Source organism: Trachinotus anak, unplaced genomic scaffold (assembly GCF_046630095.1).
Source record: "Trachinotus anak isolate AG129_WGS33_773 ecotype Australia unplaced genomic scaffold, CSIRO_AGI_Tana_v1 ptg000010l, whole genome shotgun sequence".
Classification (NCBI taxonomy): domain Eukaryota; kingdom Metazoa; phylum Chordata; class Actinopteri; order Carangiformes; family Carangidae; genus Trachinotus; species Trachinotus anak.
In genome coordinates, this window is record NW_027273861.1 from 6,009,702 (window position 1) to 6,036,618 (window position 26,917).

Sequence of the window (26,917 nt, forward strand, 5' to 3'; positions counted from 1 at the left end):
ATAGCCTGAGGCCAAACTGGCACAGGGATTGTAATGAGAAGGGTAACGATAGCTAATCCAAATAATCATCAGTACACGGAAGCAGGATAGTTTTTTATTGCGCCTGAACGCTTTAAAATCAGGAATTCTTTAAATTGTGTGGGATCGCCTCATCTGGACACGTGGCTCGTTGGTCTAGGGGTATGATTCTCGCTTCGGGTGCGAGAGGTCCCGGGTTCAAATCCCGGACGAGCCCAACTTTTATCGGCGTGTCTGTGATATTCGGCCCCATACTTGGTGATAATGGCCCCGGTCTCAGCGGCGCCTATGTGGGCTGTGCGCTCACTCTTCCGTGCGACCTACGACTGGCTACCGAGTGTGAACAGAGAGCATCCACCGCGTTACAGGGGTGTGTTATCGCAGTCGTTGTGGAGTCTATGTCCCCGGGCGGATGCATGAGGACAGAATCCTTCACGTATTACAAACAAAATCCTATATACACTGCGTTGTTGTTAGCCGAGCGTTACCTTAACGTTAGCATGAGCTAACAGGTAGCTACAGTCTTTGCAGGTGTGCTAGAGGCATTTAATGCCTGTGATGGGTTTTTGAGTGGAGCAGAACTTACATAACACGCAGCGTGGAATAATAGACCATAAACAGAAAAAAACAAGGACATAAAAGGAGAATGGTATCAATACAAATATGATTACGAATTTAAAACCAATAGTATCCCTACTTTAGTGTGGCTCGTTGGTCTAGGGGTATGATTCTCGCTTTGGGTGCGAGAGGTCCCGGGTTCAAATCCCGGACGAGCCCAATTTTTAATTTTATTTCCATTTAAGAGATTATTTTAATACACCAAATTTATAATGATAGGTGTATATTTTGAATAGGGAAAAAGCACACTTGGTTCGTTATCGTTACCCCCACCCCCCCCGCAACTCCCCACACCCGTCTCTCCACCTGGCCTCCGTCAAACACCGAACAAAGACCGTCTCCGCCGCCCTGCTTCCCCAGCTGTTGTGCTGTGAGGACTTTGGGGCATGAGAAGAGAGAGAGAGAGGTTTCTGTTCCGCCCCCACAAAACACATCAGACACTCCCAACAGGCGGCAGACGAGCCGGCTCTCCCACTCCATTCAGGCTGTGCAGCACAGGCTGGAGGGACAGTGCCTAAACCCTGAGGGAGCATCGAGTCTGGCACGGAATCTATGTAAACTGTAAGTACATTTTCTGATTATTAAAAACTTTAATTTCTTCAACTATGATGTGTAGTAGAGGATGGTTTGCGTTCCGTTAGACTCTCCTATATTTAATGTTCATGTCTGGAATAATACAATAACACTAGGTAGGAGGAACTCCCACATATGATGGTTAACCATATTCAGTTTTTTTCTTGGAAGAAAAGTTTAGACTTTGCTCAAAATCAAATCTCACTGTGAATAACTAAAGATAAAAAACTAAGATGAGTAATATATTTCCAATGCTAAACAGATTTTTTTTTCATCTCTTGTCTTGCATTTATTACTGGAGTGAAAAAGTGTATAGCTTGATTAAACAGCACGTTTAATAACTAACACTCTCACCACAACTTTGTTTAACAGAGAGAAGCAAACTGGGAACCAGGATCAACCATCTACTTCAACAAGCCCTTATTATCAGGGTCAGTTGCTAAATAGGATCATCAGGGGTCATTTTAATATTCACTGTCTGCGTCTTTCATCCTGTGGTCCACCAATTCAGCTTGAGCATGGTTCTGTGTGAGGACGGTGAGTGCAGCGTCTGCCTCTTGCCCTACTCGAGGATGGACAGGATCCCCCGGGTGCTCCACTGCAGACACACCTTCTGCGACCTGTGCCTGGAGACGATGTCGCAGGCCAGGAGCGGGCTGCTGACTGTGGGCTGCCCTTTGTGTCGCCGGGTGACCTGCATAGGCCATGGCCTCAGCCTGCAGGAAGCTCTGTGGGTCAACAGCAGGCTGTGGGAGCAGATACCAGAGGACGTGGACGCAGAGACCCAGGAGGAGGAGGAGGAGGAGGAGGATGGACAGAAGCAGGAAGCTGAGGGGGAGCGGATAGAGGCTAAACAACAACCTTCGTTACAAGCAGAATGGTGGGTATGACACATTTACATGAGGAAAAACTGGTTTGCTGTGGTCGTGGCTTCAGTTTCCTCTGGCTTCTAGGAATTTTCAGTCAGAGATATATACACGAACTGAAAAGCTAAAAATGTGTGACCTTTGACCTCATATTGTTCCCTATTATTTTCTTTAAAGTTTCCCCTCTAACCCCCCATGTGGTAATGTGACAGGCTGCTGCTATAAGATGTGTTAGGTGTGTTGAATTTGGAGAATGTTAACCAGCCATTCACACACCGATGTTAATCAGCACATTTGTCCACAAAGCTTCTCATTAGCACCACAGCTCGGCTGAGCCTCATTATGTTGCAGGAGTCTGACACACAAAACCTTTACTTCTCAGTGTTTCCTCAAGGTCCTCCAGAACAAAGCTCAAATTACCTGCGTTCTTCCGGAAGTTCAGTTTGTCGAAGCAACACCAGGAGAGGATCGTGCCTGGCAGCAACGTGTAAGTCCTGATTTTGTTGTAAATTGTTGTAATGGAAGAGAAAATTTGTTCAAATGTGGGCTCATATTATTCTGTTTCTTTTTTCTTTTTTTTTTTAGGGAAATGAAATCTTGGCGCAGACTCTCAACTGAAGAGACATTTTAAAAAAGGACCAAGAATGATGTGACATGTTACAGGTGTGGGGACTCCTGAAGACCCGACTCAGCCCTGTCAGTGGGAGGAAAGTTGAGGCCGTTAGGACCAAGAATCCATTTGTGTTCCTGTCAAGACAATGTTTTGTCCTCAGCCAAAGGTGCCCTGTCTCCCCATTATTTATTCTAGGCTTAATTCTCCCAGCTGGTGCTGTGGGATTTGGTTCAGCTGTCCCAGGGGGGCTAACACCCCAAGACCCCCTCATAACAGATGGTCTCCTGAGGACGTTCCCTTTTACATAGCAACAGCTGAACATTGAACACACCACATTGTTTTCTTTTATTTATGATAGTTGACAAAGTATTTAATAAAACTATTTTTGAAAGAATTCTTCATCTGTGTTGTTGTTTACTAATTAATGCTGATATGGTGGTTCTGGGAGACGACTGTCATTTAAAAGAATCATGAGACACAACACTTCTCCACTTTACTCCGTACATCATTTATGACACATTACAAATTTACATGACTAAAAATAAGTGAAGCAACCAGGAGATTTGTGAATAGCATAATGTGACTGTTACTGCTGTGTGCATGACACACAACAAAAACATGTCACAAAAGACTCATTCAACCATGAAAGTGGATTATAAACTCCATTCAGTGAGCATCTGGCAAGTCTTCCATGTTAGAAGATATTAGAAATCTGGATCATCACTTTCATGGAAATGGCCTTTAATCTTTTGTGCCGACATCAGTTCAAAAATACACAGCACGCAGCACTCTGAAAAGAAAAGAGGGTTTGTATACTGTGCATGTGCTGTGTAGAGTTAAGGTCACTGTTCAGTGTTGTTGTGTTTGGCGTCTCAGTCATATTAAGGTCACTGTTATTAGTGTGTTTGGAGACACACTGGAAGGAGGAGGAAAACCGTTAGCTGCCATACTGGTTTGGTGGCTGACTAGTTGTAACAGGCTCTCTTAATTGTGCACCTGTGAAATACACACGATAGATGGTGTGGTTCTTTTCCCATGTTTCAGTATAATGACAGCGATCGACTTGAGCTCCTCTAAAATGCCAAACAGGGAGCTGCATCCAACTTCTAAATGATCTGGCACCAGCAGTGTTTGGCCGTGGCAGCTACAGTCTGGACTGCAGCAGGAAGGCAGCAGCCCAGCAGACGGCAAACAAACAAAAACAGGGTTGTGAAAATGACACGGGACCAGTTTCCGTTTCGCAATGTATTTACTGGCTCCCAATGTGGTCCCCATAGTGTTGATCACTGGGATTAGGTTGGAGCAGAACAGGAAACAACTCCCAGTGCAGGTTGGCATCGGTAGAGGAAGTGCTCCGATCATTTACTCAAGTAAAAGTACCAACACTACAACATAAAAATATACTTCATTACAAATAAGATGGCCTAAAGGAGTACAGAAGAATGTATTATAAATGATTTGGGCAGAAGTATAGGAATACTTTATTAAGTATCTCAAAATTGTAGTAAATGTACAGTACTTGAGTAAATGTACACAGATAAATTGAAGTACTGCCGGTTGCTCTGGTCAGTCTGGCTAATGAGACAGTTATTACACTAAGAGGCACACTGATGGCAGGATTTCTGGTGAGGAGTCTTTGCGACAAAACAATGGCGCAAGACAGTTTCCTCACTAGAGCCCGTTACAACAGGCAGTGGTACATTCCTTTCTGAGTGTGTGTACTGCACTGAGTGAGATTTTCTGAGGACCTCGATTAAAACATAAACACCAAAAGCAAAACAGAACAGAAAGTACAGCAAACTAGAGCAGAACTTCAATATAGTGCCAATATCAGAACTGGGTCACTGATGGATGAAGCAACCAACTGTGTGACAGCTATTTTTTATTTAATTTTTTTTCACTAGCATGAGTAATTTGTGCGTATTTGCTTTCTTGGCAGGAGCTAGATGAGAAGATGGCTGGATTCATTTCTTAGGCAGGAGCAGTTTCCAGGTGACCACAGCAGAGACTCCAACAAGAGCCTGGTCCCAGGACACAACGTGACGAACAGCAAGCTGCCTCTTGACACTTTGGTTTCTGCTTAAACAAAGAAAATATAACTTGTCACTCAGTGAGCTTTAGAGGAGCTGGTGGGCCAGTTTTGTTACCTTTGAACAGAGCCAGGCTAGCTGTCACCTTATGCTAAGCTAAGCTAAGCTAAGTGGCTGCTGATGGTAGCTTCACAGATACAAGAGCAGTGTAAATCTTCTCGTGAAACTCTTGGAAAAAATGTGAATAAGCAAACATCACAAAGTGGAAAACCTTTCCTTTAAGGTGGCTCAGACATTTTCACCTGTCTTGTTGAGGGACCCTGTGACAAAATGTTTCAATACCAGTCACTTGATATTAAGCTAACATTGTGCGTATTCATCAATGAATTAGCATTTAATAAAATTATAACATTTATTAACAATCATACAGTGGCTCACCCTTGTGGCCCACAGGAATTATATCCAGTCATCAATACAAACTGGGTATATTTTTATCTTGTGTCAAAAAAGAACCCGTCCATGCCACACCATGCACAAAGGCTTCTTTAGTACCTGTTTCACACAACTGTTGCTTCATTATCAGTAACCTATGTGTACTTCCTCACTAAGTACAGATATGTCAGCAGGGTACAGTGGAAAAGAGGCTGAAGAAGAAAAGGCCTGGCACGAGACTTTGGTAATAAGACATCTTTATTAATCATTTGGAGAGACATGCTAGATCTCTGTACAGTGTGAATGGAGAGTCAGCTCTGGACTGATCGGGTCTGCTGCACAGAGCTGTGACAGAACATACACACCCTCAGGGAATGGCTATGGCCTCCATCTTCAAATGCAGACCGCCCCCCCCCCAACACAACACGCAAAGACTGGTGTCGCATCACTTGGTCCATTTTCAAGGGAATGTTAAAATGGGCCTTCGGGGAAACAAAGGAAAGGTGGGCTCTACGTTCATATTTGAGGATAAATACAAAGGAATGTCTATAGCTACCAATCAATCGTTTTGTCCACATTTAAAAATAAATAGACACTGAGTCTTTTCTCAAAAAGTGCTCTCCTTACAAGGCTGTGTGGTCAGTAATGAGAGCAGTACATTCCTGTTTCAGTAAAATAAATAGGCAGCAACACAGAGGGTTCAAACATTATTAGACTTTTTTTTTTTTTTTCAAACTTGAAATGCAACCTGTCTTTGTCATTCCCAACACCGCCAAACAGTGTGTTCCAGTCAAGGTCTCCTGTGATATTTGATCCAACTTGGTCTCTTATTACTATTATTATTATTATTATTATTGTTGTTGTTGTTATTATTATTATTGTTATTATTTGGCTCATTATGTGGGTTAGAAAGGGTCACTAGTTTTCACAAGAGTGCTCCCCTTTTTTGGACATGTGTGAACAATTCATAAACGTTTTCCTCTACTCTAAGACACAGCACCCCAAAAGTTCTGGGGATGAAGATTTTTTTTTAATGTTTTTTTTTAATGACATTTCTAAGACACTAGAACATTGTCACTCTAATTCTAAAACATGTTCTTAAAAAGTGCAGTAAGATTTCACTTCAAAGACAAATCAAAGTAGTGTTCTCAACACTGGCCGACTTCACCACCAGTACGTTACGATTTCAGGCTCTGGTAAGAAAACAAACATGAAAAAAACCCAAAAAAAACAACATTGCATAAAGACAACATGAGTTAAGTCAGTTTAAACACAAGCAGCAAAGAAAACCTCATCTCAGTGGGGACATGCTGTGTGACAGTTTCCATGACAATCAGACAGGTCTTAAATTAAGTGACTGTACATTTATAATGAAGCTTTTCAGAACTTCATATTAACCTGAAAGGTCTACATGTGCAAATTAGTCTCTTGACAGGAATGAAACTGGTTTACAATGTTAAAGGTCTGCGCTGATCACAGAACCTGCGTCAAAGTCTACAGATCACCACATAGGGAACTTTTGTCTTTACGCTCCTCTGGGACACAAGGCAACGGCTTTGATTCTCCACTGTTCACTTAAACGTATGTGCAGACTATCATGATCACAACTACCGACACATCGCACTACTTTTGTGAGTGGGGGAGTCTATGACGTCCTGCAAACAAATGGTGACCTACACGGTGCCGTAATGTGGCGAGAATGACGAGACTTGGCAGTGGCCCTCTCTATCTGCATTCTAATGTTGCCTATACAGAAATAACATACACACACGCACACACTCGCACGCACAAACACACAACAACAACAAAAAAAGATTTTCTGAAGGCAAGTATACAAATCCAGATCAACAGTTTTCATAAACAAAAAGACTTGGATTAGTCGTTATCAGAGTGCATTAAGTCACTGGTGTAATGTTACCATTTACATGTTCAAACTCGTGTACACTGGTAGACAGTACCTACGCTCAAAAGCTAGACATGCATTAGATACTCAAGATGTTACTGTTCACTTTGTCCTGTAACATAAAGAACGCAAAGTTATGGATCGCACTGAGGTTATGGGCTCTGGGAATGGTCCATCAAAGCGCAAGGCCGGGCTAAGACGTATGATTAGAAATGGCCATGTCTAGGTAATAAGCCTTCAGATGGTTAGGTGTGGTCGAGAATGGCCATGTCAGGGCTAAGGTTAGAGTTTGGGCTGGTTAACATTTGAGGAGGACCTTCATCTTTGCCTATAACAACAATGACATCCATAAGAATTCATCTACAACCATCTACTCTTTTCCAGCTCTCTCATACAGAGCGTTGTTGTTTGCATCTTTAAAAAAAAAAAAACAAAAAAAACAAAAAAAAACTTTCCAGAGAGATTTCCCTGAATATACAAAAATACAAAAAAGAAAGTGGGGAAACTAGCTTTTCTACTTAAAAAATTGTATACACATAATGATAATATGCAACTGGGTTTTTTTTTCACATTTGTTCTTTTTTTTATTTTTTTTATTTTTGTAAGTTGTAAATCTGTTTTGGCAGTTTCACTAACAAAGTAGGCTACACTACTCCAGAACCAAATTCACATATTGATAGATCCCACTGATGACCAATGGTCAGGTGAGGAGGCCAGATTCTCAACGTGCAAAGTCAACTGCAGGTTAACCGACAGGAAGCAACATAACAAGCATGTGGTGTAAATGATGTTTTTTTTGTTGTTGTTTTTTTTTCTTCTCCAGGACAGGTGCCGAGTATTAACAGGAACAGCCTCCTTCAGTGGGCTGGGGCTCCTGCGGTTTGTCCAACTTGATGTTGATCACTGGAGAACGTTAAGGAAGCTTTGGAAACATTTGATATTGATCAGTTACATGCACCTGAATGTATCAGTTAGTATTTCCACAGAGGAAATGCAGACAAAACATGCAGACTCATAGGTTTCCATCATGTGTTCGTGTCTCTTTAATGTAATACCACTTTACTGACACTAGATGCTGCTACATCCTCTGACTCCATCTATTTTCCAGATCGGGAATCAACAATCATACAATCAACAGCCAAAATACTTAAAATGTAAGTCAACAATTAAGTACTGTATAATTAATCACAGAAATTCTGATTAAAATATTATTCCTAGTGAATTTATTTCTAACCAATTTAATGGAGCAGTTGCTGGTGGGAGAGTGGAAATAAACATATTAAATTCCTCTTCTAACATGAACAAACAGGAATCCTCTCCTCTGTTGTAAGTGGGGTAATAAACTGAGAATGAATGTTGGCTACAGTCACCAGCACTGCTGTGCCATAATTAAAGCTGGTGCACAATGTTGTGTTAATGAGTTGTTGCCACACGTTAGAATGGTTTTACTTTTTTTTTTTCTCACAGTGCAGATTAGGTGTTATTCCCAGTCAATCCTGCAGAGCAGGAACAGATCTCCTCTCTTTATGGAGACAAGAAGTGTGTCATGACTGGGTACAGAAATGCTTCCATATACCACAGCAGCAGCAGACTCTTACTTATTATTTTTTTCTGGTGAACATTCTGCATGTGTAAGGAGGGGGTCTTCAAAGACTGTGGTCTACATATTGTATGCTAAGTTAGTCTGGAAACAGCCCCACTGTGGCTTTCAAATACCCATCCCACACTGGGGCTCTGGTGGGTGCTGACTATTAAATGCAGCACTTGAGTGTGCGTGTTTTCATATTTTATGTTAGCATGTCATCAGGACATGGTGTCATATGAAGGACAGTGTTTAAATGCAACATATATTTGAGTGTTCCCATTTGGATTGATTCCCATCTGGAATCTGGAGGCCTGATCTCAGGAGCTGACATTACCAAACCAAATGAGCAGCAGCAGCCCTGAATATTTTAGTCTTCTGCTACCTGTGTGTGTGTGTAGGTGCAGTAGGAAACAACATTGATGGAAGCTGTGAGACTAATAATTATCTGTGGGCTTATCAGGATAAGGAAACCCACTCACATTGGTCCACTGGTGATAGAAAAATATTGATTAGAGCGGCTTTAAAAATGATATCTTAAAAGACACAAGTTGGATGATAAAGCCAAAGATGTAACAGTGATGAGACCAGGTTGCTCTGGGGAGAGTGTCTTATTGTTATTCCTCTATAGACAGCCCAGGAGCAGCAGATACCTGACAGCACGATGCCTCAGGGCGTGTCTGAGTGATTCTACGGGGTCTCAATTAGGGGGAAAACTGTACTGTTCTCTGTTGCAGCTGCTGTATATTTTATGACGTATACTGAAAACACAGGTGTAATATACACTTGTCAAGTATAGCTTATCTGCTTCACCAGAACATAACAGAGTGACAATCACAGCATCAATCCCACGACATGATCTAAACCATGAAGCTTTGCCTGAAAATGTTCTTAATGGAAACGACGTAACGGACAAATTAAACCCGAATTCAAATAAAAACAAAAAACCTTTTAAAGACAATTTCTTAACGCAATCACAGAGTGGTGCCTTCTGTTGATCAATATGAGTCTCTAATGATTTATTTTAGTGTCTGACGCTCTCTTATTAACATTAACAACCTCAGCACTTGATCTGGGTCAAGCTACTGTTTAAACGCACAGTATATAACATCTGCCACTAAGGGTCTCTCTATCAAAACAACAGAAGACGGCGTTGGGTGACGTCATGAAATACAGAGGTCTCCTCCTCTCCAGAATAAATACACCAGGTGATAAAAACCGTTAAAAACACTGAATAAAGCATTAAAAGTCGTTGGTTCACCGACGCTATACGGCAGACACAAGACGTCAGGGAAGGGTTGGCAGCTGAGACTGCAGCTAACCTTTGTTTCAGTTGTTTCTTTGATAGCTTTGTTCAGGAGGTTTTCACAGAGGTCTCCTCCTCTCTGTAACAAACAGACCAGGGGATTAAAATAAAGCAGTTAAAGCAGTTGTTAAATCAGTGATTGACCGACGCTCTTTGGCGGACACAGGGTATCTCGGAGGAGTTGAGCTAACATCTGCCTGGGGTTTTTCTCTGATAACTTCAAAACCAGATGTCTGATGAATAAAATCCTCCATCCAGTTCAAATATATAGTTGAAAACAACCAAGGTATAAAAAATGTATCTTAAAAATGTGGCTTCTGGCAGACAACCACAGCACTGACACATGATGCCATGAAACTGTTGCCATTATTAAAATCACAGATTCCTCTACGTTTGAGAATTGCTGATACATTTGGGATAATGTGAGTACACAACTCAAAAAAATATATCACTGAGGTCTAGTCGCTTTTAGACAGTCTAATGTGGAAAACTTGCATATTATAACTTTAAATATGTATTGAAATACACAAATCTAGGACTCATTCTCTAAAGGAAACACAAGTGGAACCACGGTGATAAAATTAAATGCTGTTAAATATAAAGGTAACAAAATGTTACCTTCTTAAAATGTTATGTGTTTAACTTCCTACAGTTTTGTTGACTTTTTGTCTTTAAATTCTTTTCTATTACAGCTCACGAATGATTTCTTAATATAAAGAAGGGTGTAAATATCAAGTGCAGGCTTATTAAAATTGCAGGTTTGAGGCTATATAACATGAACATATGTGTCCTGGACTGAGCTCATTTCTGCCCCTCTCCCAGTGAGATCAATACTGTTCACAGTGCAATAACAACAGAGGAGCTGCTCCATTAAGTGATGGTGTCAGCTGCTGAGAAGCTGTCATGACCTGCCATACATCACCACACCTCTACCTCCACCACCACCACCACCACTGCTCACTCCCACGTCCATTATGCCTCATTAATATAGATAAAAAAAGGATGAGAGATAAAGGTAACTGGCTCAATGTGAGTGATGCATGATAACCAGGAAATATGGCCGACTGCAATAAAAAAAAAAACCTCATCTGAACAGCTCAGACGGCTGTTAGGTGACTGAGCTCATTATTGAGGGCATGCTGTGAGGAAAGGCAGGACCACCCCCAGTATGATGAGTGGGGTCAAATCAGTGATACAGACCAAATGTAGGTATTCCGTCACTTCACAGGGCCGGCGTCTGATTTATGTTTAAGTTACAGCAGATACATGCTGCAATGATAATCAGGAGACCCTGTGAGGCAGCTTCACACTGAAGGAGAAATGACAGTGCTGTATGCACATGGTTAAACTCAAGGCAATTTCATAATTCACCCACAGTTACCATAGAGATGGCAGCCTGCTTTGTGCACTGAGGAGGACATGAAGGACTGGTGCTGTCAGGAGAAACAGTGACAACATGAAATGCTGCTGATCTACTGTATCTACAGTAAACGATGAAAAATATTCATAGGCTTTGTTTTTGTTGTAAGGGGCAACATTTCCAGAACAACATAATTTGTATTAGACAGCTGCAAAAGTATTAGACAGAGCTCAATGTAATGCTGAAAGGAGGGGATGAAGTCAATGTTAGGTAAGTGTGGCTAGGCATACTGACACAGAGCCTCCTCCACTCTGTGAGGTGACAGGTCTTGTTTACCAGTGATTTCCCTGTAATGGGTTTTATTTCAGCTGCCAGATCATACCATCTAAATGGAAACGTCAAGCTAGAGGGGGGTAAAATCTGCAGTCCCTGTTCTTTGCAAGAATACAATTCAGAGTTTAGCTTAGTTTAGCTCTTGACAAATCAGGAGGATAAAACTCCTTCTTTCTGTCTCTATCTTTCCACCACAGATCATCACTGCACAGAGAAGCAGGGAATTTCATGCTAAAAAGAAATTTGGAAATATCAAATATTGATTTGACTAACTCAAGGCAGCTGAAGCTTTATTAGCTTTTCCACAGAAGACTGTGGATTGTGGAAGCAAGTAAGAATGGAGCAGTTTGAACAGGTGGAGTGATTATTATAGTAGGCAAAATGTACTTATGAGCATGCAAGTCTCTAAATAGTTAGCAGCTTGACAAAGACAGCTTGTAAAGAAACAAATCTGATTGGCTGGAATGATTTTTTGGTCTTTCATTAAAAGAGAAAACTGAATATATCTTTGCACTACTGTGTATTATTGAAAGGTTATATATACTATTTTCTATGTTACGAAAATGTATAGTAGAGTAATGGCGTCCTGAAGTCACACCCCCTCTGTGTGTGCTTTAATCCCAGCATCTCTAATTTTTGTTTTGGTATCCGGTCCAGATGCGCGTGCATGTTCGTGCATTGGGTCCCAACCTGTTCAACCACTGGCCATCCCCACAGGGACCGCCCACAAGCAAGCTGGCACAGTGCAGTACATTCAAATGAAAGCGACCTTCCAGAATTTCCTCCACTAAAGGAACCACATTTTTGTCTAAAAAGGCCTCTGACAAAGAGAGATAAGACCAGAGCACAGGCGGACTGGCCATGGGGACCACTGACTCAAATCCTGGTCGGCCCGTGGTCGGTCAAAACATCCTTTTCTTCTCCTCAATGTATAAGTAACTCAACGCTACATAATGTTACATGTCTGTTTTCATTACTGACCAGCTACAGAAGGCATGATAACATTAGCTAACTTGCTGTTAGAATGTGTTATGAATGTGTTCGGCAAATGCTATCGCTAGTTAGACTTGCAGTGGAGCATATCACAGCATTGTTGAAATGGGCTAATGGTTGAGCCTGGATTGTTTTTTGTTGGCTCTCGTGTACTCAGTATAACTGAGAATCAAAATGTGGTCTGAGGAGTAAAAAAGTTTCATTGAGAATCAAACCAAAGTCTTATGCTTCTTATAAATGCCTCAATAAACTGGAGGCTGCAGCTGATAGACAGGAATAGGACTGAGATAAGAATAATGGGCTTTGTTCCAGATCTTATGTACTTGTACTCTTATTGTTTCCCACATCGAATATATTAACAGATGTAAAAATCAATACAGGAGTAAGAGAGGAGCCGAGACAGCCTGAGGGCTCTCTTTGCTAACTGATGACAATTACAGCTAAAATCTGTCTCAGCAGCTGTATTAACCTACTTTGACGTCCGATTTACACACGTGCATTTCTGCATTTTTCCACAGAGAGAATACAGAGGAGATTCACTCCTGCACTGTTAATCTTGTGTGTCTATAACTCATAAGACTGGAGGAGTATTTTAGATGCAATAGTGTGATATTTCAATTACTCTGCAGTGCTGAAAGCTACTTCTTACTATAATAAAATGTTAGAATTTAGTTTTGGGAGAGGGGAAAAGTGCTGCAGCGCCTGACAAATCGTCCACAGGTGGAGCAGTGACAGCAGCAGATATGAGGTGCTGGTTAGGAGAGTTGTATGCAGCAGTACTTCAGGCTGACTGATGGCTGGACGCTCAGACTCCTGTCACTGTTTTAAATGAGCAAATCTTCCTACCCACCGCAGACAAAACTGCAGGCACTCACTGTCTGACTGACTGACCCCCCCTGCACGCGTCAGGCACCAGCGCTAAAAAACAGTTAGGAAGAGTGTCACACTGAAAAACATAATTGGACAGGAAGCTGACACCCATTTAACTAAGTGTCACTATACAGAGTTCAGTCCTGGAACTCTTAATTTAGAAGCTAGCAGTGAATGATGCTATCACATCAGGATTAAAATGTTTCCTCTGAGCTCAGACTGTTTGCATATTATTACTGAAACAGGCTTTTCACAACAGTTTCATCACATGTAAATTGGTTAAAGGATACTCCCTTCTTTGCTTGTTTCCTGCATACTTTCCATCCCTGGAAGAGCAGCTGCCACACGCCGAAACAGCTGGAAAGAAAGAAACACAGTTTAGACTAAATCAGGAATACAAAACATGAACATTTACTCTGATTTATATTGTTAATCAGTTCATGAAAGTTAAAAAAAATACCCACAGATTTAATATCCAGACCAAAGCTAGTGTTTCACATATTTTAGGACAATCACTGTGAAACATTTATATTTTATATTTCTGCAAACAAAATGTTGAACTCTGCTATAGTGTTTTGGGATTAGCTTGTTCCTAATTTCCATGCAGCCATTTATTACTATTCATTTTATTAGAATATGAAGCAGGTGGTGGTCAAAGTGAAATTATTGTTGAGACCTAAGGCAGTTGTAAGAGTAGACTGATTCAAAAAGCAGGTGTACCCCATTACTACACCATAATAACATAACTAGTGTGAAGTCTCTGATGTTCATTTTCTTGTGGTCTGAGAATTAACACAAATAACTGCAACATTTAAAGTCTATCTACAGTTTAGCTGAATAATCATAAAATATAAACTTTATTAACAAAAACTGATAACTGAAAATGAAAATATCTCAGTGTGTGTACCAGTGAGACATCTATATACCATTCAAATTAAAAGTTCTCATTATGTCCTTTATTACACTTACCATCTGTAACTACAGGCCCTCTCTAGGACTGGCATATCTCACTTTTTGACAGGCACGTGCACGTGTTGGACTGAACTGTGGCTTAAGCAACTGTGTTTTCTCTTTTGGGTGGAATTTCAAACCGAATTTAAAAAACATAATAGAAAAACGATTAAAAACAATTAAAATAATATCTAAATTTATCTGAAATGTGGCTTAACTAATATTTGCATGCTGATGTAGCTCATCTTTCAGCAGTGATGTTAAAAAATAATAAGTAGTTTTATTATACCACTCATTAGTTCTTATAGATGATCAGTAAATTGATGCCTAAAAGCTTGAATCTGCTGATACAGTATCTCAGTGGGTAACGATGACACAGCCAAACAGGGTGAACACTGCAGCCTTTGCAGGCAGGACTGTGACTCTGTTCCACTCTGGCATTTTGTTCTTAGTGTCCAGTCCTGAAATAAGGTGAAGAATAGCCTCCTCTGTCTGTGCTACTATGGGGCGAGAAGGAGAGGTGCCTGCCAGCAACACCAATCACTGACAGACACAATACAGTTTGCTTTCATCTCACTACTTATTAACTTAACAGACAGCCGTTGTTCTTAACAACAAACATCTGTTTAGAGACGAATCACTGCTGCTGAACCAGGCTTCTCTTTGTATTTGCAACCCTCCCAGTCTCTCTGAAAATCAGTGTAATAGTTAAACACGTACAATTCAGCCATAGCAGATGCAGATAGTGGCAGCATGGACAGGAAGAAATGCTGCAGTCTCACTTTTATTCACCTGCACGTTATTTGGTATGTAAACAAGAGACCCTTAAAGGTACCCTGTGGAGTTTTTCACCACTGGTAATGATGCAGGGCGATGTTTGTATGAGAGAGTCTTTGTTTCGATTGTACACAAGAAAGCCAACACACAAGTACTTAGATTCACATCACTGCAGCCTACTTCATGCTATAACACTAATCCACAGCTGGTGGCAGTAATGTGCCAAAAACGAAGCAATGCACTGGGAAAGACAGTGAAGAACAACTTCTTTGAAAAGTACTAGTTTGCATGACGATGGGAATACAAACAATATGTTGAATACACAGCGTGTGTTGGTGAGGAACAGTAAAGACCACAGGGTACCTTTTAACTGTCTCATATCCTGCAATAATAACTACAATCAGTACTAGATGCTAAAGAGGTCGATAACTGATCTAATCAATACCTTAACATTGACAATACACTTGTCTCAAAATCAAATATGAGCTAGTAGTAAAAACTCTGCAACAGTCAGCAGTGAGATGATGTAATAATTTCAAGAACATCTGTCTTCCTCATTAATATGCAGATAAATGCAGCAAGCCTTATAGACTAGATGAAATTATAATTTAACTTCACACCATCTAATGTATAAGAGGGACCTGTGGCCTGTTGCCCTTCATTAAAGACTTATGAAGCATCAAAACCTTCTCTGAACTCACTCACCTGTTTGACGTTGTAACCTGTCTTGGCGCTCGTCTCTATGAACATGACACTCAGCTCTTTAGCCCTCTGTTCACCTTCCTCAATTGTGATTTGCCTGTGAATAGAGTAAATTACCATCAAAACACTGCAGATTAATGCATTCAAGATAATGATTCTCTGTTTACAGGATCATGACACAAAACAGAAGCTGCTATTCTTATGTTAATGTTGAACAAAGATGAGTAAACACTGCACAAGACTGTTTGCAGCTATAGCCCCTGTTATTCTAGGCAAGTGAGGATACACCAGACTTAATTAGCTAATGACTGAGAGTGATTAATTACATTGTCCTGCAAGAAATTAATAACAGCCAATTTGCATCACATTTTAATGAATCTGGCTGTGTTGTTTGGCTCTTGCTGTGAAGCGGAGACTCTGTCAGGTGTCCATTAACACGAGCAGAGAGATCAGTGCAGTCCTGCCCACTCCACAGCCAGCTCTGCCAGCAGGTTCGTTAAGACGACCGGCTTAAATCAACCTGCCACTGCTCTTCTGGGAAAACCATGACGTAACCAGTCTGTTTCCTTTGTTCCTCTCAACACAAAAGGAATCTCAGCCGTGTACTAACACAAAAAAAAAACACTTATTTACCAATGTTTCAACCTTAAGAGGTTGTGACACCTGACTAAACACAGCAACATCGAAGTTAACAGCAAGTTATGCTGTCGTGCAAAGCATCAACAACTGTGATATTATACTTATTTATACTTAAATAAGTCTTTGTATCACAGCACAGAAGAAAGAGTCGGTCTATGTGAGGTAGGGAAAGAGGTTTCTGCAGCGAGAAGAGAAAACACTGCACAAGAAATGTATTTACATAATAACACCACCTGACAGAGTTGCAACAGTGCCTCTGTGGCTATTTCTGGATACATGCGTCTGAGTCCCAACTTAAACAACACCAAGGCTTATTTATCATCAGACAGGCAGTTGGCAAGAAAATTGCATAATGGATGCGCAATATGTGGCATCCTAGCAACACTCATGCACGCTAGCAGAGCATTAGTAGTTTCAGAGCAGCTCTGTCCTTAAATATATGTGACATCGGCTCTCACTTAAACATCAAATAAGTACATCAGTAAATAATGAAGCTGCACCATTATTATCCAAAATCAGTAAGAACTCAAGCATAGCAAAGTTGACAAAAGATATTTTTGTTTAGCCAGTCGCTCTAAATTGAGTTGTCTATTAAAGCTGCACTAATCCATTTTTTTATATTAACAAAGCTTCAAATGTCTATGTGTAATGTGAATGATATTGCTACATCGTAACAAGCTCAGTGAGCTTGATCACCTGACTGCAGTTCTTCTCAGCTGGATGGAGCAGTTTAGCATCTTTCAGCTCATTGTTTTGGTTTTACAGCACACAACTTCACTGTTTTGGTTCACTGTCGCTGCTCTCATCAGCATCCTTTACAGAGGCAGGCAGCTGTAGCCACTGTACAAAACCTACCCATCACCAAACAGCTGACAAACAAAGTTAGTTGAATAACAGTAACCCCAAAACAGAGCCAAAAAGAGAGTAAGCATTGAACTTCAAGTGACAGGTGGCTAAAAATACAACTTAATAAAGCTTAATAAATGCTAATGTGCTCTGCCTCTGCAGGATGTGTAAATAGGCAACTGCTGATATCTTCACCATAACAACATTATAAGGTGATAATATGTCAGTGTTGTGTTTGCAGCTTGTTGCACTGCCCCCAGGTGGGCAAAAATTATGCTTGTTTACCTTGTGTATAAAAAGCATGACAATAAAAACTACATTAGCTTTAAAACTGACTTAACACCAAAGTGTTGTGGTAGCAGTGTTGAAGAAATGATGAGTATACCTAAAAAAAGTACTCAGTTAATGCACTGAATTAACCAGTCCAGTTAAAAAATCCCTGAGCTACTTCCTGTCAGTGTATAGCAGACAGGAATTCTGGTGCACGATGCACACTGGATTTCCTTCATGCAGAGCTCAAGAGGCTATGCAGAACTTAAACTGTGCATACTTTCGTTCACCTCACATGAATCAACAAACCAAGAAACACAAAGAAGACCCAGATAAGGTACATTTATATGGAGCCTAATATTCAGATTATAATCAGTTTAAGAGCCCAAACAATAAAAATCCTACATATTCCCCAATCAGAATAAAGATATAAAGCCCCTCAATCAAAATAAACATATAAAACCCCTCAATCATAAATCATAAACCAGCCCAAACCAATTAAAACTTGATATATACTAATCAAAAGAAAAACTGTGCCATGTGAACGATTTAACTTGACTACTTTCTGGCTGTGCTCTTTCTGTGCATGGGCCTCTGTCTTGATTTAATGTCACACAGCTGTTCTGCGCTGTGTGCAGCGCATGCAAACACCATATTAAATCACATCCCATGTAAACAGTCGTCCCAACATCTTCCATCGGAATGAAAAAACTGAACTGAACTGTGGCTACAGAGGTGAGAGATGAACACCTGATACTCAAATCATACCTTTTCACAGTAACATAATACACACAAATCTCTGCTTCGTCTCAAACAATGTCAAATGTTGGGTTAGGTGAGTCATTGCTGATATGGTGTAAGACAACTTGACTAAAATTGCATCACTGACTGACAAGGTAATTTTTAAAGGCCCTAGCTACACACCCAGACACATGGAGACTGAGGAGAGCACACTGCATCACCTCTGCTGTAGAAAACGTTCTCTCCCACATATTGACACATTTCAGGTATTTAAACCCACCTCTCAGCGTCAGCCACTTTATTTAGAGTGACGGTAAATTATCTGCCAAGTCATTTCACATACATTTGATGTTTTGTATTTCTATACTTGTCATATAGTGAATCCAAATAAAACACATCATCTGAAATTTATCAGATGAAATAATCCATCACTACTCAAAGCTCCTCAGGCAGCGAGCGCACACAACAGTGACAGCAACATTTATCATCTCCTGTATGTGAAGCATTCACTGCCATGTCAAACCACATCTGCATTAGGAGCGTCACTGTGATTAGCCTCAATTTCCTTGTAAACATGAAAAAAGGTGGAAAAAAAGGTAGAAAAAAGAAAACTATTTGTAAGCTTCAAAATAATTGGTCAAGACAATGTAGTGAGAAACTGGAGCACTGAGAAGCTGCAGGGTGCTGTAATTTAAAAAGCAGTAAAATGCCCATTTAATTTTTCTGCACTGATTTGTGCAAAAACCTATAAGGCTCTTCCTCACAGCAGTGAGGCTGATTTACCTCTCGCAAGAAGCAAATTAGGAGAGGATGCTGAGGTCATGTTAATGCACTAAATAGCTTTTGCTTCTTTACCATGGATCATTCACTGGGGCTTTAACTTGCAGGCCCCATTAAGACCCAACTTAATTGGCAGTTAAGATAAATTATCCATAAATTAAAGCAAAATCAATCATTTCCAGCGCTCTTTTGATGGAGGCCCACACCGTCAATATAATAATAATATAATTTAACTTGGAGTGCTATAATTTAACTTATAGCACCCCACCCATGTTCTGTAGTTTATATGATAGCTCAGCTGGCAAAATTTATTCAGACAAAAGGCAATAACTTGCACTGAGCCTCCTTTACCAGCCATCTTTAAGTACTTTGTTTAGTCTTCATTCTGTATATACATATAGTTGCTTGGCCATGCCCAGTCTTTACTGTATGTATGCAATTTCTCTGTTGCCTGAAACCAGAGCTTCTGTCTTCTCTCTGCTGTTAGAGCAGCCATGAAGTTTTATTGGCAGATTCAGTGAGATACAGCCTGGAAACTGCCATCATCAGCAGTTTTTCTGCTTTCCCTTCAGTCAGTTACATGTCAAATCTAAAATACGAGTATGCTAATGGGAATTTCTTTCTGTAGCTCCAAGTATATCCTCGACATCTTAACAATGCTATAAATGTTATCGTTACAGCTTGGGCATATAATGCTGGCCACAACAATGTGTGAATAATTTGTGCATGATTGCTCCACACATAAATATTTTGAGGGAATGATATTTGTGAAAATGCTGTCCTGAACACTTCTACATCTACACAGTCAGTGTGGCTGCACATTTGACAGGTGAAGAGAGAAGGGAGAGAAACAGGAAGTAGTCTGATTCTATGCTGAAGGAAATCTCTTCACACTTGACATCACCTTACCACACACACAGAGCCATTCTCAGACCCAATCAGAGCAGAAAGCTGATTGTCAGCTGTTTAAGACTTGAGAAATTTCTCCATCATAGAAGGAAACCAGGAATAAAAACAGCATCTGTGCAAACTGAAATAAAGGATGCCCCAGAGGCTTGTTATTACTGACAGACAGTGGACCAGAAATAATACACAAGAAAGAGGAATTCATGGACCAGATGAGCTGCCTCCAACTTCAGCTCAGAAATCTTGAGGAAAAAAAAAAAGTATTATTTACATGTTTAAGCTGACATTTAATTGACTTGATCACTGTCCTTTGTTAAACAACTCTGTAACTGTGTTAAGAAAAGTGCTCTAAAAATAAAGTTATTATTGTTATTATTGCAGTTTTCTGATACAAAACTCACCGGATATGTAAGTTACTTATATATGAAACCAGAACTGTGGAATTGATCACTGTAGAAAAGCTTAATTTAAAGGGACATAATAGATGCATAAATGTGTGCTTCACAAGAAACTAATTATATAAAAAACAGCCATGCTAGCAGCTCTGTGAGGCTGTGCTTGGGCACAGTGATGCTTGAAGCTAAATCTCAAAGGAGTTTTGAATCGAAAGCAACTGGACTGTGTTATTTGTCTAGGAAGACGTTTCACCTCTCATCCAAGAGGCTTCATCAGTTCTTTCTCGCACCTGACCAGGCTGGGACTGGTCCCAGCCTGGCCAGGTCCTTTGAGATATTATGACCTGGACAAATGAGAATATTCACAGGCTTGAAGCTAAATGTTAAATTCGGCATGCCAACATGCTCAGTACTAATGTCATGTTTATCATGTTCATTAACCTAGTGTTAGCATGCTACCTCACCAAGGACCAGAAACAGATCATGTTTGTAGTTATTGGTTTCCTGCTTCAGCAGCCACATCATGAATGTGTTGTTCTATGTGACTATAGGTTAACCGCTCTACACTGTGATACACTGGTCTCTATCTTGTAAAGGAGATAATGTATCAGAGGAGACATGAAGGTTAAGAATATAAAATAAATAAAAAAAATACACCACTTAAAATTCAGTATAAATATGTTGGGGCAATGCATACATGTAAAGTGGATGAGCTCAATTTTTATGCTCCTTAACAACGTCAGGAAAAGGACACTTACATGAAAAAAGGAAGCAACTTTGGAAAAGATTACCCAAGGTGTCGGAGGGGAAAAGAAAGATTTTGTACAGCATGCATCATTCATGCATTTTGGCACCAGGACACAAGTAATTTTATGGTTTAATTCTGCCTTTATTTTACACTATTCTTCCACTACTGTGTATTTCTGCCTCGTGTCATTTCATTATTACCCTGTTTCTCTAAGCATTCCCTTAAGGACATAAAAAAAAATCTGAATTCTCGTGTTCACACAGTTCTAGTGATGTACACACATTTCTCAAGTGTCACCAAGGACTAAATCAATGAATCATTTCTCCAAGAAAGCAATAATTTTCTCATTTCAAAACCAGCGGTCTGCTGAGTCACCTCATGTCCAAACATAATCACTACAATAACACTAAATATAAACACTTATTCTAATGAGTGAATTCATTAAGATATCTGATATATGGCAAACATTCAATTCTCATACCTGTCTTCATATAACATTGAGGTGGTATTAATATTAAATTGATTAGGTCAAAGTATTAAGGAGGTATACTGGTGTCGAGATAATTAGTTCTGTCTCATTAATATACAGATTTATTCAGGAAATCGCTTCTGCCTCTTATCAAACCAGCTACTCCACCGCCTGTGCAGTCGGTCTGATGTGTTAGTCATGTTTTGAGCTCCATGTTCCTGCAGACAATTTGGACCTAATGGCTGCCATGATGCCAAGATGTAAAATGAGAGGCTGACTAAAAGGCGAAATGTGGTACAAGTAGTGAAGTCAAAGGTAGGTTCAGTAGTAACAACTTACCTCTTATCTGCCAGGTCTGTTTTATTGCCGACGAGCATTATGATGACATCACTTCCTCTCTCTGTTCTCACATCGTCAATCCATTTTGACGTCTGCTGGAATGAGTTAACATCTGTTGAGAGAGTCACATTAGAATACAAAATATTATTTGTACAGTTGCAGTGGCAGTCAATATCCTGACACCCCTCCTACTGTCCTACTGTGCTCAAACCATGAACATCGACATCATCTTGATTTTTAACAGCGACGAGCTTGGTGTATTTAAAACAGCTGGTGATAAATAATGTGATATAAAATAAACTGCACATTTCGCATAAATAATACTGATAATGAAGATACAACAAATTCCACTGGCACATCATATTAAAAATATCTCACATATCATGACCTTAAAAAAAGAGTTCATGGACTGTGCTGGAATTAAACAATAAATCCATGTTACGCTGCATATTAACAGCTATCCCTTTGACCTTGCCACGTTCATTGAGTATGCAGCCTTGCTAGTATACACGCTAAGGGTCGTGTTGTGTTCTTGGACTGGTAATTTGATGAGACGTATGCCACGTTTCAAGGTAAAAAGAGAAAATGGTTATTACTTGTTTTTCTATAAAATTTTCAATAATATTCATATCCTGAAGGCAGAATTGTAACAATGACCATTTTAGTCTTTGCCCTTTTAAACTGAATAGAAGCCACTGACATATTTCAGAATTATATTAGTCATAAATGCCCTACTACTGTAACACAGAATATAATATCTATGTGATTTATACAGGACAAACAGAAAAAATACTGTCCTCTCTGAAAGGGGGTAATGTAAGGAGTCATTCAATTACAGACCACAAGCAAACCAACTGCTGCTTTGAAGAAGAAGTTGTGGAGCAGTGACCCTTCAAACCTCTTGGTTTTCCTTTCAAAGAAAACCGCCAAAGTGGTTCTTTTCCTCGATGGACGGATGGAGGAAAATAAAATAAGATTTAACTAACACAGTTTTGTTATCTGTATATTCCCTCAGTTGTGGTTGCTGGTTTGAGAAGGTGGGAGGTTAATGTAATACGTCTCATCTGATTGCTCAGTGGATCCAATTTGAGAAATTTTAAAGTGATATTTGATATTGTTGAAATCTCATCTAAGATCTCACGTCTCAGGGAAATTGATCTATGTTTCACAATTAGTGAGAAAGAGATTAGCTCTGGCCACCCATGCTAACAGTAAGTCAGTTTGAACAGATACTAAGTGGGTAAATTCAGCAGACTTCTTGACAGACACTAACTTGTAATGTCGTAGACCACCACAGCCACAGTGGAGTCCCGTATATAACTGGGAATGAGGCTCCTGAAGCGCTCTTGTCCTGCTGTGTCCCAGAGCTGCAACCTCACCTGGGGTTGAGAGAGAGAAAGCTGAGGAGGCTGAGATTATTCAGATAGTCAGAGAGCCTGGAGACAGTAGGCTCCCTCCAGACACACAGGCTTACACAAACACAAACAGGCATTATTTGTATGAGTGGACTCCACATGATGACACTTCCACAGCAAAGGTTGCACTGCTTTATGAAAGATTCCCCAAGATAAACAGACATGCAGACAGGTTTGATTGTATTCATCGGAACAGTTGGGTAAGGTTTGAATGCATGCAAGACATAATTGTGAAGATGAACAGCGCAACAGTCTGTCTTTCTCTCTGAGATACTGCACTGCAGACACATGAACATTATTTGTCTAGTTACAGCTGTAAGTGAGGTTCTTACCGTTCGATCTTCCAAGTACATGGTTTTCGACAGGAAGTCAATTCCAATTGTGGCCTAGTTTAGAGAAAGAAGATGTTCACGGATCAACATCACTGTAAAGTAGGGCTGAATGATATACAAAAAAAAAAAAAAAATCATATTGTATTGACAGATATTGTGATTGCAATTGGACTGGCAATGGTAATTTTCGCATTTCATTTTCATTGAACAGTCATATTTTTTTTACATCTGAAGAATATGATTTGTAGGCCACAGCTTCATTTATTATGGTCTGCCTTTATCAAAAACTTTGATAAAGGTAGATCTTGATAAATTTGATAAATTTGGATCTTGCACTTGGCCATATTGTGATTTCAATAATATCTTGATTAATTAACTAAATAATAGAAATTAAAGATACAAATGGTGAAGATGAGGACAGATTACTGTAGAATCCACAGTTCACTGCAGTCCTGATCACATCGCCCTTTTGTGTGGGGGTAATAAATCTCATGTAATAAATGCAATCCACTGCAATCAAATGCAACAGCACTGAAAAAAGACACTTTTTGTGAAGCTTGTTGTAGATTGATGATTCAAGTCTGTGCCTATTTTTGAGGCCAGAGACCTTTGATTAATCATCAAATGCAGTCAGTTTTTAAACTGGAGCAGGTAACATTATGTCACCTGTGATTGTGCTTCAATTATCACAACAACTATATTGTTTTAATGTGTAATTTGTGTATTGTTTATACTGAAATGGGTTGCTTAAAATCGTGGCTCATACCAGTAAATATTATCCATTTAAAATAGCAATCTAATCGTTCTCTTATTGTGCTGCAAGGCAGATGGCACTGTGTTCCCTCTTCAAGGGATGTTTACTTTCTGCAGCCAAGCCTACAGCTTTCGGCTTTGTTGCCTGCCATGATATCATCAGGTGCTCTGGCTCGCACAAATCAAAACCTAGACATCGAAGTTAAACTGCAGATCTGGAATTATTAGTTTGTTTTACTGGATTTTGATGCAAGAACCATTCAGTATTAACAGTAACTATACTATTAGTGTTTTGCAGACATGGACCATCTGTTGTACATCTTCCTAATATTCTATTAGACAGTATGCACCTTAAATCATTTTAAGGACCAAAGATGCATTGTGGGAAGCAGAACAGTTTCATTGACAGCTCGCTAAGACAGATGTGGCTTGTGACCCTTTCATGTGGTGGATCCAGATGCTTGGTGTCTCAGTGTGTGTGATGGGGCGAGGGTCTAAAGGGCTTGACAGCAGCTTGTGTAGGACTGACCCTGGATTATGGTGCGGTCCTCAGCTGTATGGTTATAACTTATGTGACCTCAGCCTGGAAACTCCAGCACTGGCCATCTGGAGCCTGTACTGTGTGTGTCTAACAGGCTGACAGGGAATTACCTGTCTGCAGACTAGGGCGTGCAGCTTCCCTCCAGCACTTATTCTGATTAGAGTATTATTTGCACCAAGACACATTTTATACATTTGTACCCATCTTTGATTAGGCAAGTTGGTGTATCTGTTAGGCAGTCCAGCAGGGTGCCCACTGCCCACTTTGACAGAGCTGGGCATCAGCAGCTTGATCACGCACTCGTTTCCTTGGCGATGCCAGCTACCACAGTGGACTAACTCAGAGAGTCTGGCATGAAGACAGGACGTCATTTATACCCTTCCTTTACCCTCAATCAGATCAAGCTCTGTTAGTCTGAAAATAAACATGCCCCAAGAATTCAAATTATAAAGTGCTGTATGAAGATAGTAAATGAAACAAAAAAAAATACTTTTTGGCTCCATCAGCCCCAAAACAGACAAGTATTCAACAACCAAAATTCCCTATTAACGGAAAAAAATAAATAAAGTTGGGATCAGGAAACACCGAAATTAGCTAATTTCCAGTTATATTATTGACATAATAGTGTGAATGAAGTTAAAACCACAGATGTGGTTGAAGCTTTTCTTGGGGGCTGGCAGACAGACGTGCTGTAGGCTCTCTCTGGAGCCAGTTTTAAATATAGAGTCCCACACAGACAGCTATACATGAACAGATTAGATCTCCAGAAATTATTCATATTTCTTTTAAATTTTTAACTAGCACACATTGTTAGAAGACAGACCGTGACTCTTGTGCACATTCTGCTGCAAAAAAGGGAAGGATTTCACTGATCTCACTCCTTAAAATGTATTTTTCTCTTGAATGTAGGAGTCTCCAAGTATTTTTTCCCATAAAATCATCATTCAATAAGTTAATTTTGACTCGAATGTTTGATGGGTGAGGACTTCAGAGTTTCAGAGCACAAATCATACAGTGACAGGAAAATGCCAATCCTAACAATGCAGACAATAGCACTATGACTAATCACCCATTTCAACTGAACAACTGGATTTGCAAATAATTATTTGTCTTTATTCATTTGTATGGGAACACATGAATTTACAACAATTAACACATACGTGTATACAAATGCAATAATGCCAGAATACAAAATAAGACAAGGAGAGATTTTGAAAGAAATTATCTGGAAGCCTGTTTGTGAGCCTGAAACACCATTAACGTCTGTCTGGATTAACATGTCAAGGTTTGTTGGCTTAAACTCTTGACTTGGCCATAGAAGATGAATTATCTCAACATACAATATTTATATTACAAAATTACATTGACCATAACCCTATAAACCCTATCAACACTATAATGCAGTAAATTCAGACAGGAAGTAGTAGAATGATTCATGAAAACCATGTTTTCAGGTGGGTACGTTTCTGCAGTGATCAGGAGAAAGGAACTTTTCAGTGGCAGCAGGAGTTGGATTAATGACACACTTCAAACTTTGAAGTCTGCCTGGCAAATTTGTCATCAAACTGCTGCTTATTTACACATCCAGCCAATATGGAGCATTCATTATGACTACACCTACACTTTAGCTTCTAAATGCTCTACTGTGTTCACCAGCCAGCCACTAACTGTGTCTGCCAGCCATTAGGTATTAAGGCAGGTAGGATACATTGGGTCTTTAGAGGAAAAAAACACAGGTGAGAACAGTGAGACAATACAGAACAAAACAATACAGTTGTGGGCTGTAAAACTAAACCAAAGAGCTGAAAAGTGACAA

At 40.0% G+C, this 26,917-nt stretch overlaps 2 protein-coding genes and 2 non-coding genes across 6 annotated transcripts in view; 3 read left to right on the plus strand and 1 right to left on the minus strand.

The window, feature by feature from the left end:
• The first annotated feature begins 163 nt into the window (after positions 1–163).
• Positions 164–235, plus strand: trnap-cgg (transfer RNA proline (anticodon CGG)). Its single transcript has one exon. It is a non-coding gene; the product is annotated as a tRNA-Pro (tRNA).
• A 488-nt stretch (positions 236–723) lies between these two features.
• trnap-ugg (transfer RNA proline (anticodon UGG)) lies at positions 724–795 on the plus strand. The gene has a single exon. It is a non-coding gene; the product is annotated as a tRNA-Pro (tRNA).
• A 124-nt stretch (positions 796–919) lies between these two features.
• LOC139626359 (uncharacterized) lies at positions 920–3,082 on the plus strand. The gene is made up of 4 exons (XM_071486682.1): positions 920–1,197; positions 1,582–2,089; positions 2,458–2,562; positions 2,661–3,082. Exons 2-4 carry the CDS (start codon positions 1,728–1,730, stop codon positions 2,704–2,706), a joined length of 513 nt encoding a protein of 170 aa, XP_071342783.1. The 5' UTR covers positions 920–1,197; positions 1,582–1,727; the 3' UTR covers positions 2,707–3,082.
• Positions 3,083–6,173: 3,091 nt separating this feature from the next.
• Positions 6,174–26,917, minus strand: part of rab6ba (RAB6B, member RAS oncogene family a) — a 57,093-nt gene continuing 36,349 nt past the window's right edge. Inside the window, exons 3-8 of one of the 3 annotated variants that reach the window (XM_071487172.1) lie at positions 23,808–23,861; positions 23,334–23,439; positions 22,061–22,172; positions 15,931–16,024; positions 13,788–13,854; positions 6,174–7,956 (exon numbers count right to left, since the gene is read on the minus strand). In XM_071487172.1, coding sequence (XP_071343273.1) covers positions 7,892–7,956; positions 13,788–13,854; positions 15,931–16,024; positions 22,061–22,172; positions 23,334–23,439; positions 23,808–23,861 — 498 coding nt within the window. In that variant the 3' untranslated portion in view covers positions 6,174–7,891. Of the gene's footprint in view, positions 7,957–13,787; positions 13,855–15,930; positions 16,025–22,060; positions 22,173–23,333; positions 23,461–23,807; positions 23,862–26,917 lie in introns of all 3 variants that reach the window. The other 2 variants (XM_071487171.1, XM_071487173.1) reach the window with 2 other exon arrangements.

Bases quoted from the DNA above. Each gene is read 5' to 3' on its own strand.
- LOC139626359 (XM_071486682.1), top strand. From the start codon at position 1,728: ATGGTTCTGTGTGAGGACGGTGAGTGCAGCGTCTGCCTCTTGCCCTAC. The intron at 2,090-2,457 runs GTGGGTATGACA...TTTACTTCTCAG, and splicing joins CCTTCGTTACAAGCAGAATG to TGTTTCCTCAAGGTCCTCCA. The intron at 2,563-2,660 runs GTAAGTCCTGAT...TTTTTTTTTTAG, and splicing joins ATCGTGCCTGGCAGCAACGT to GGAAATGAAATCTTGGCGCA.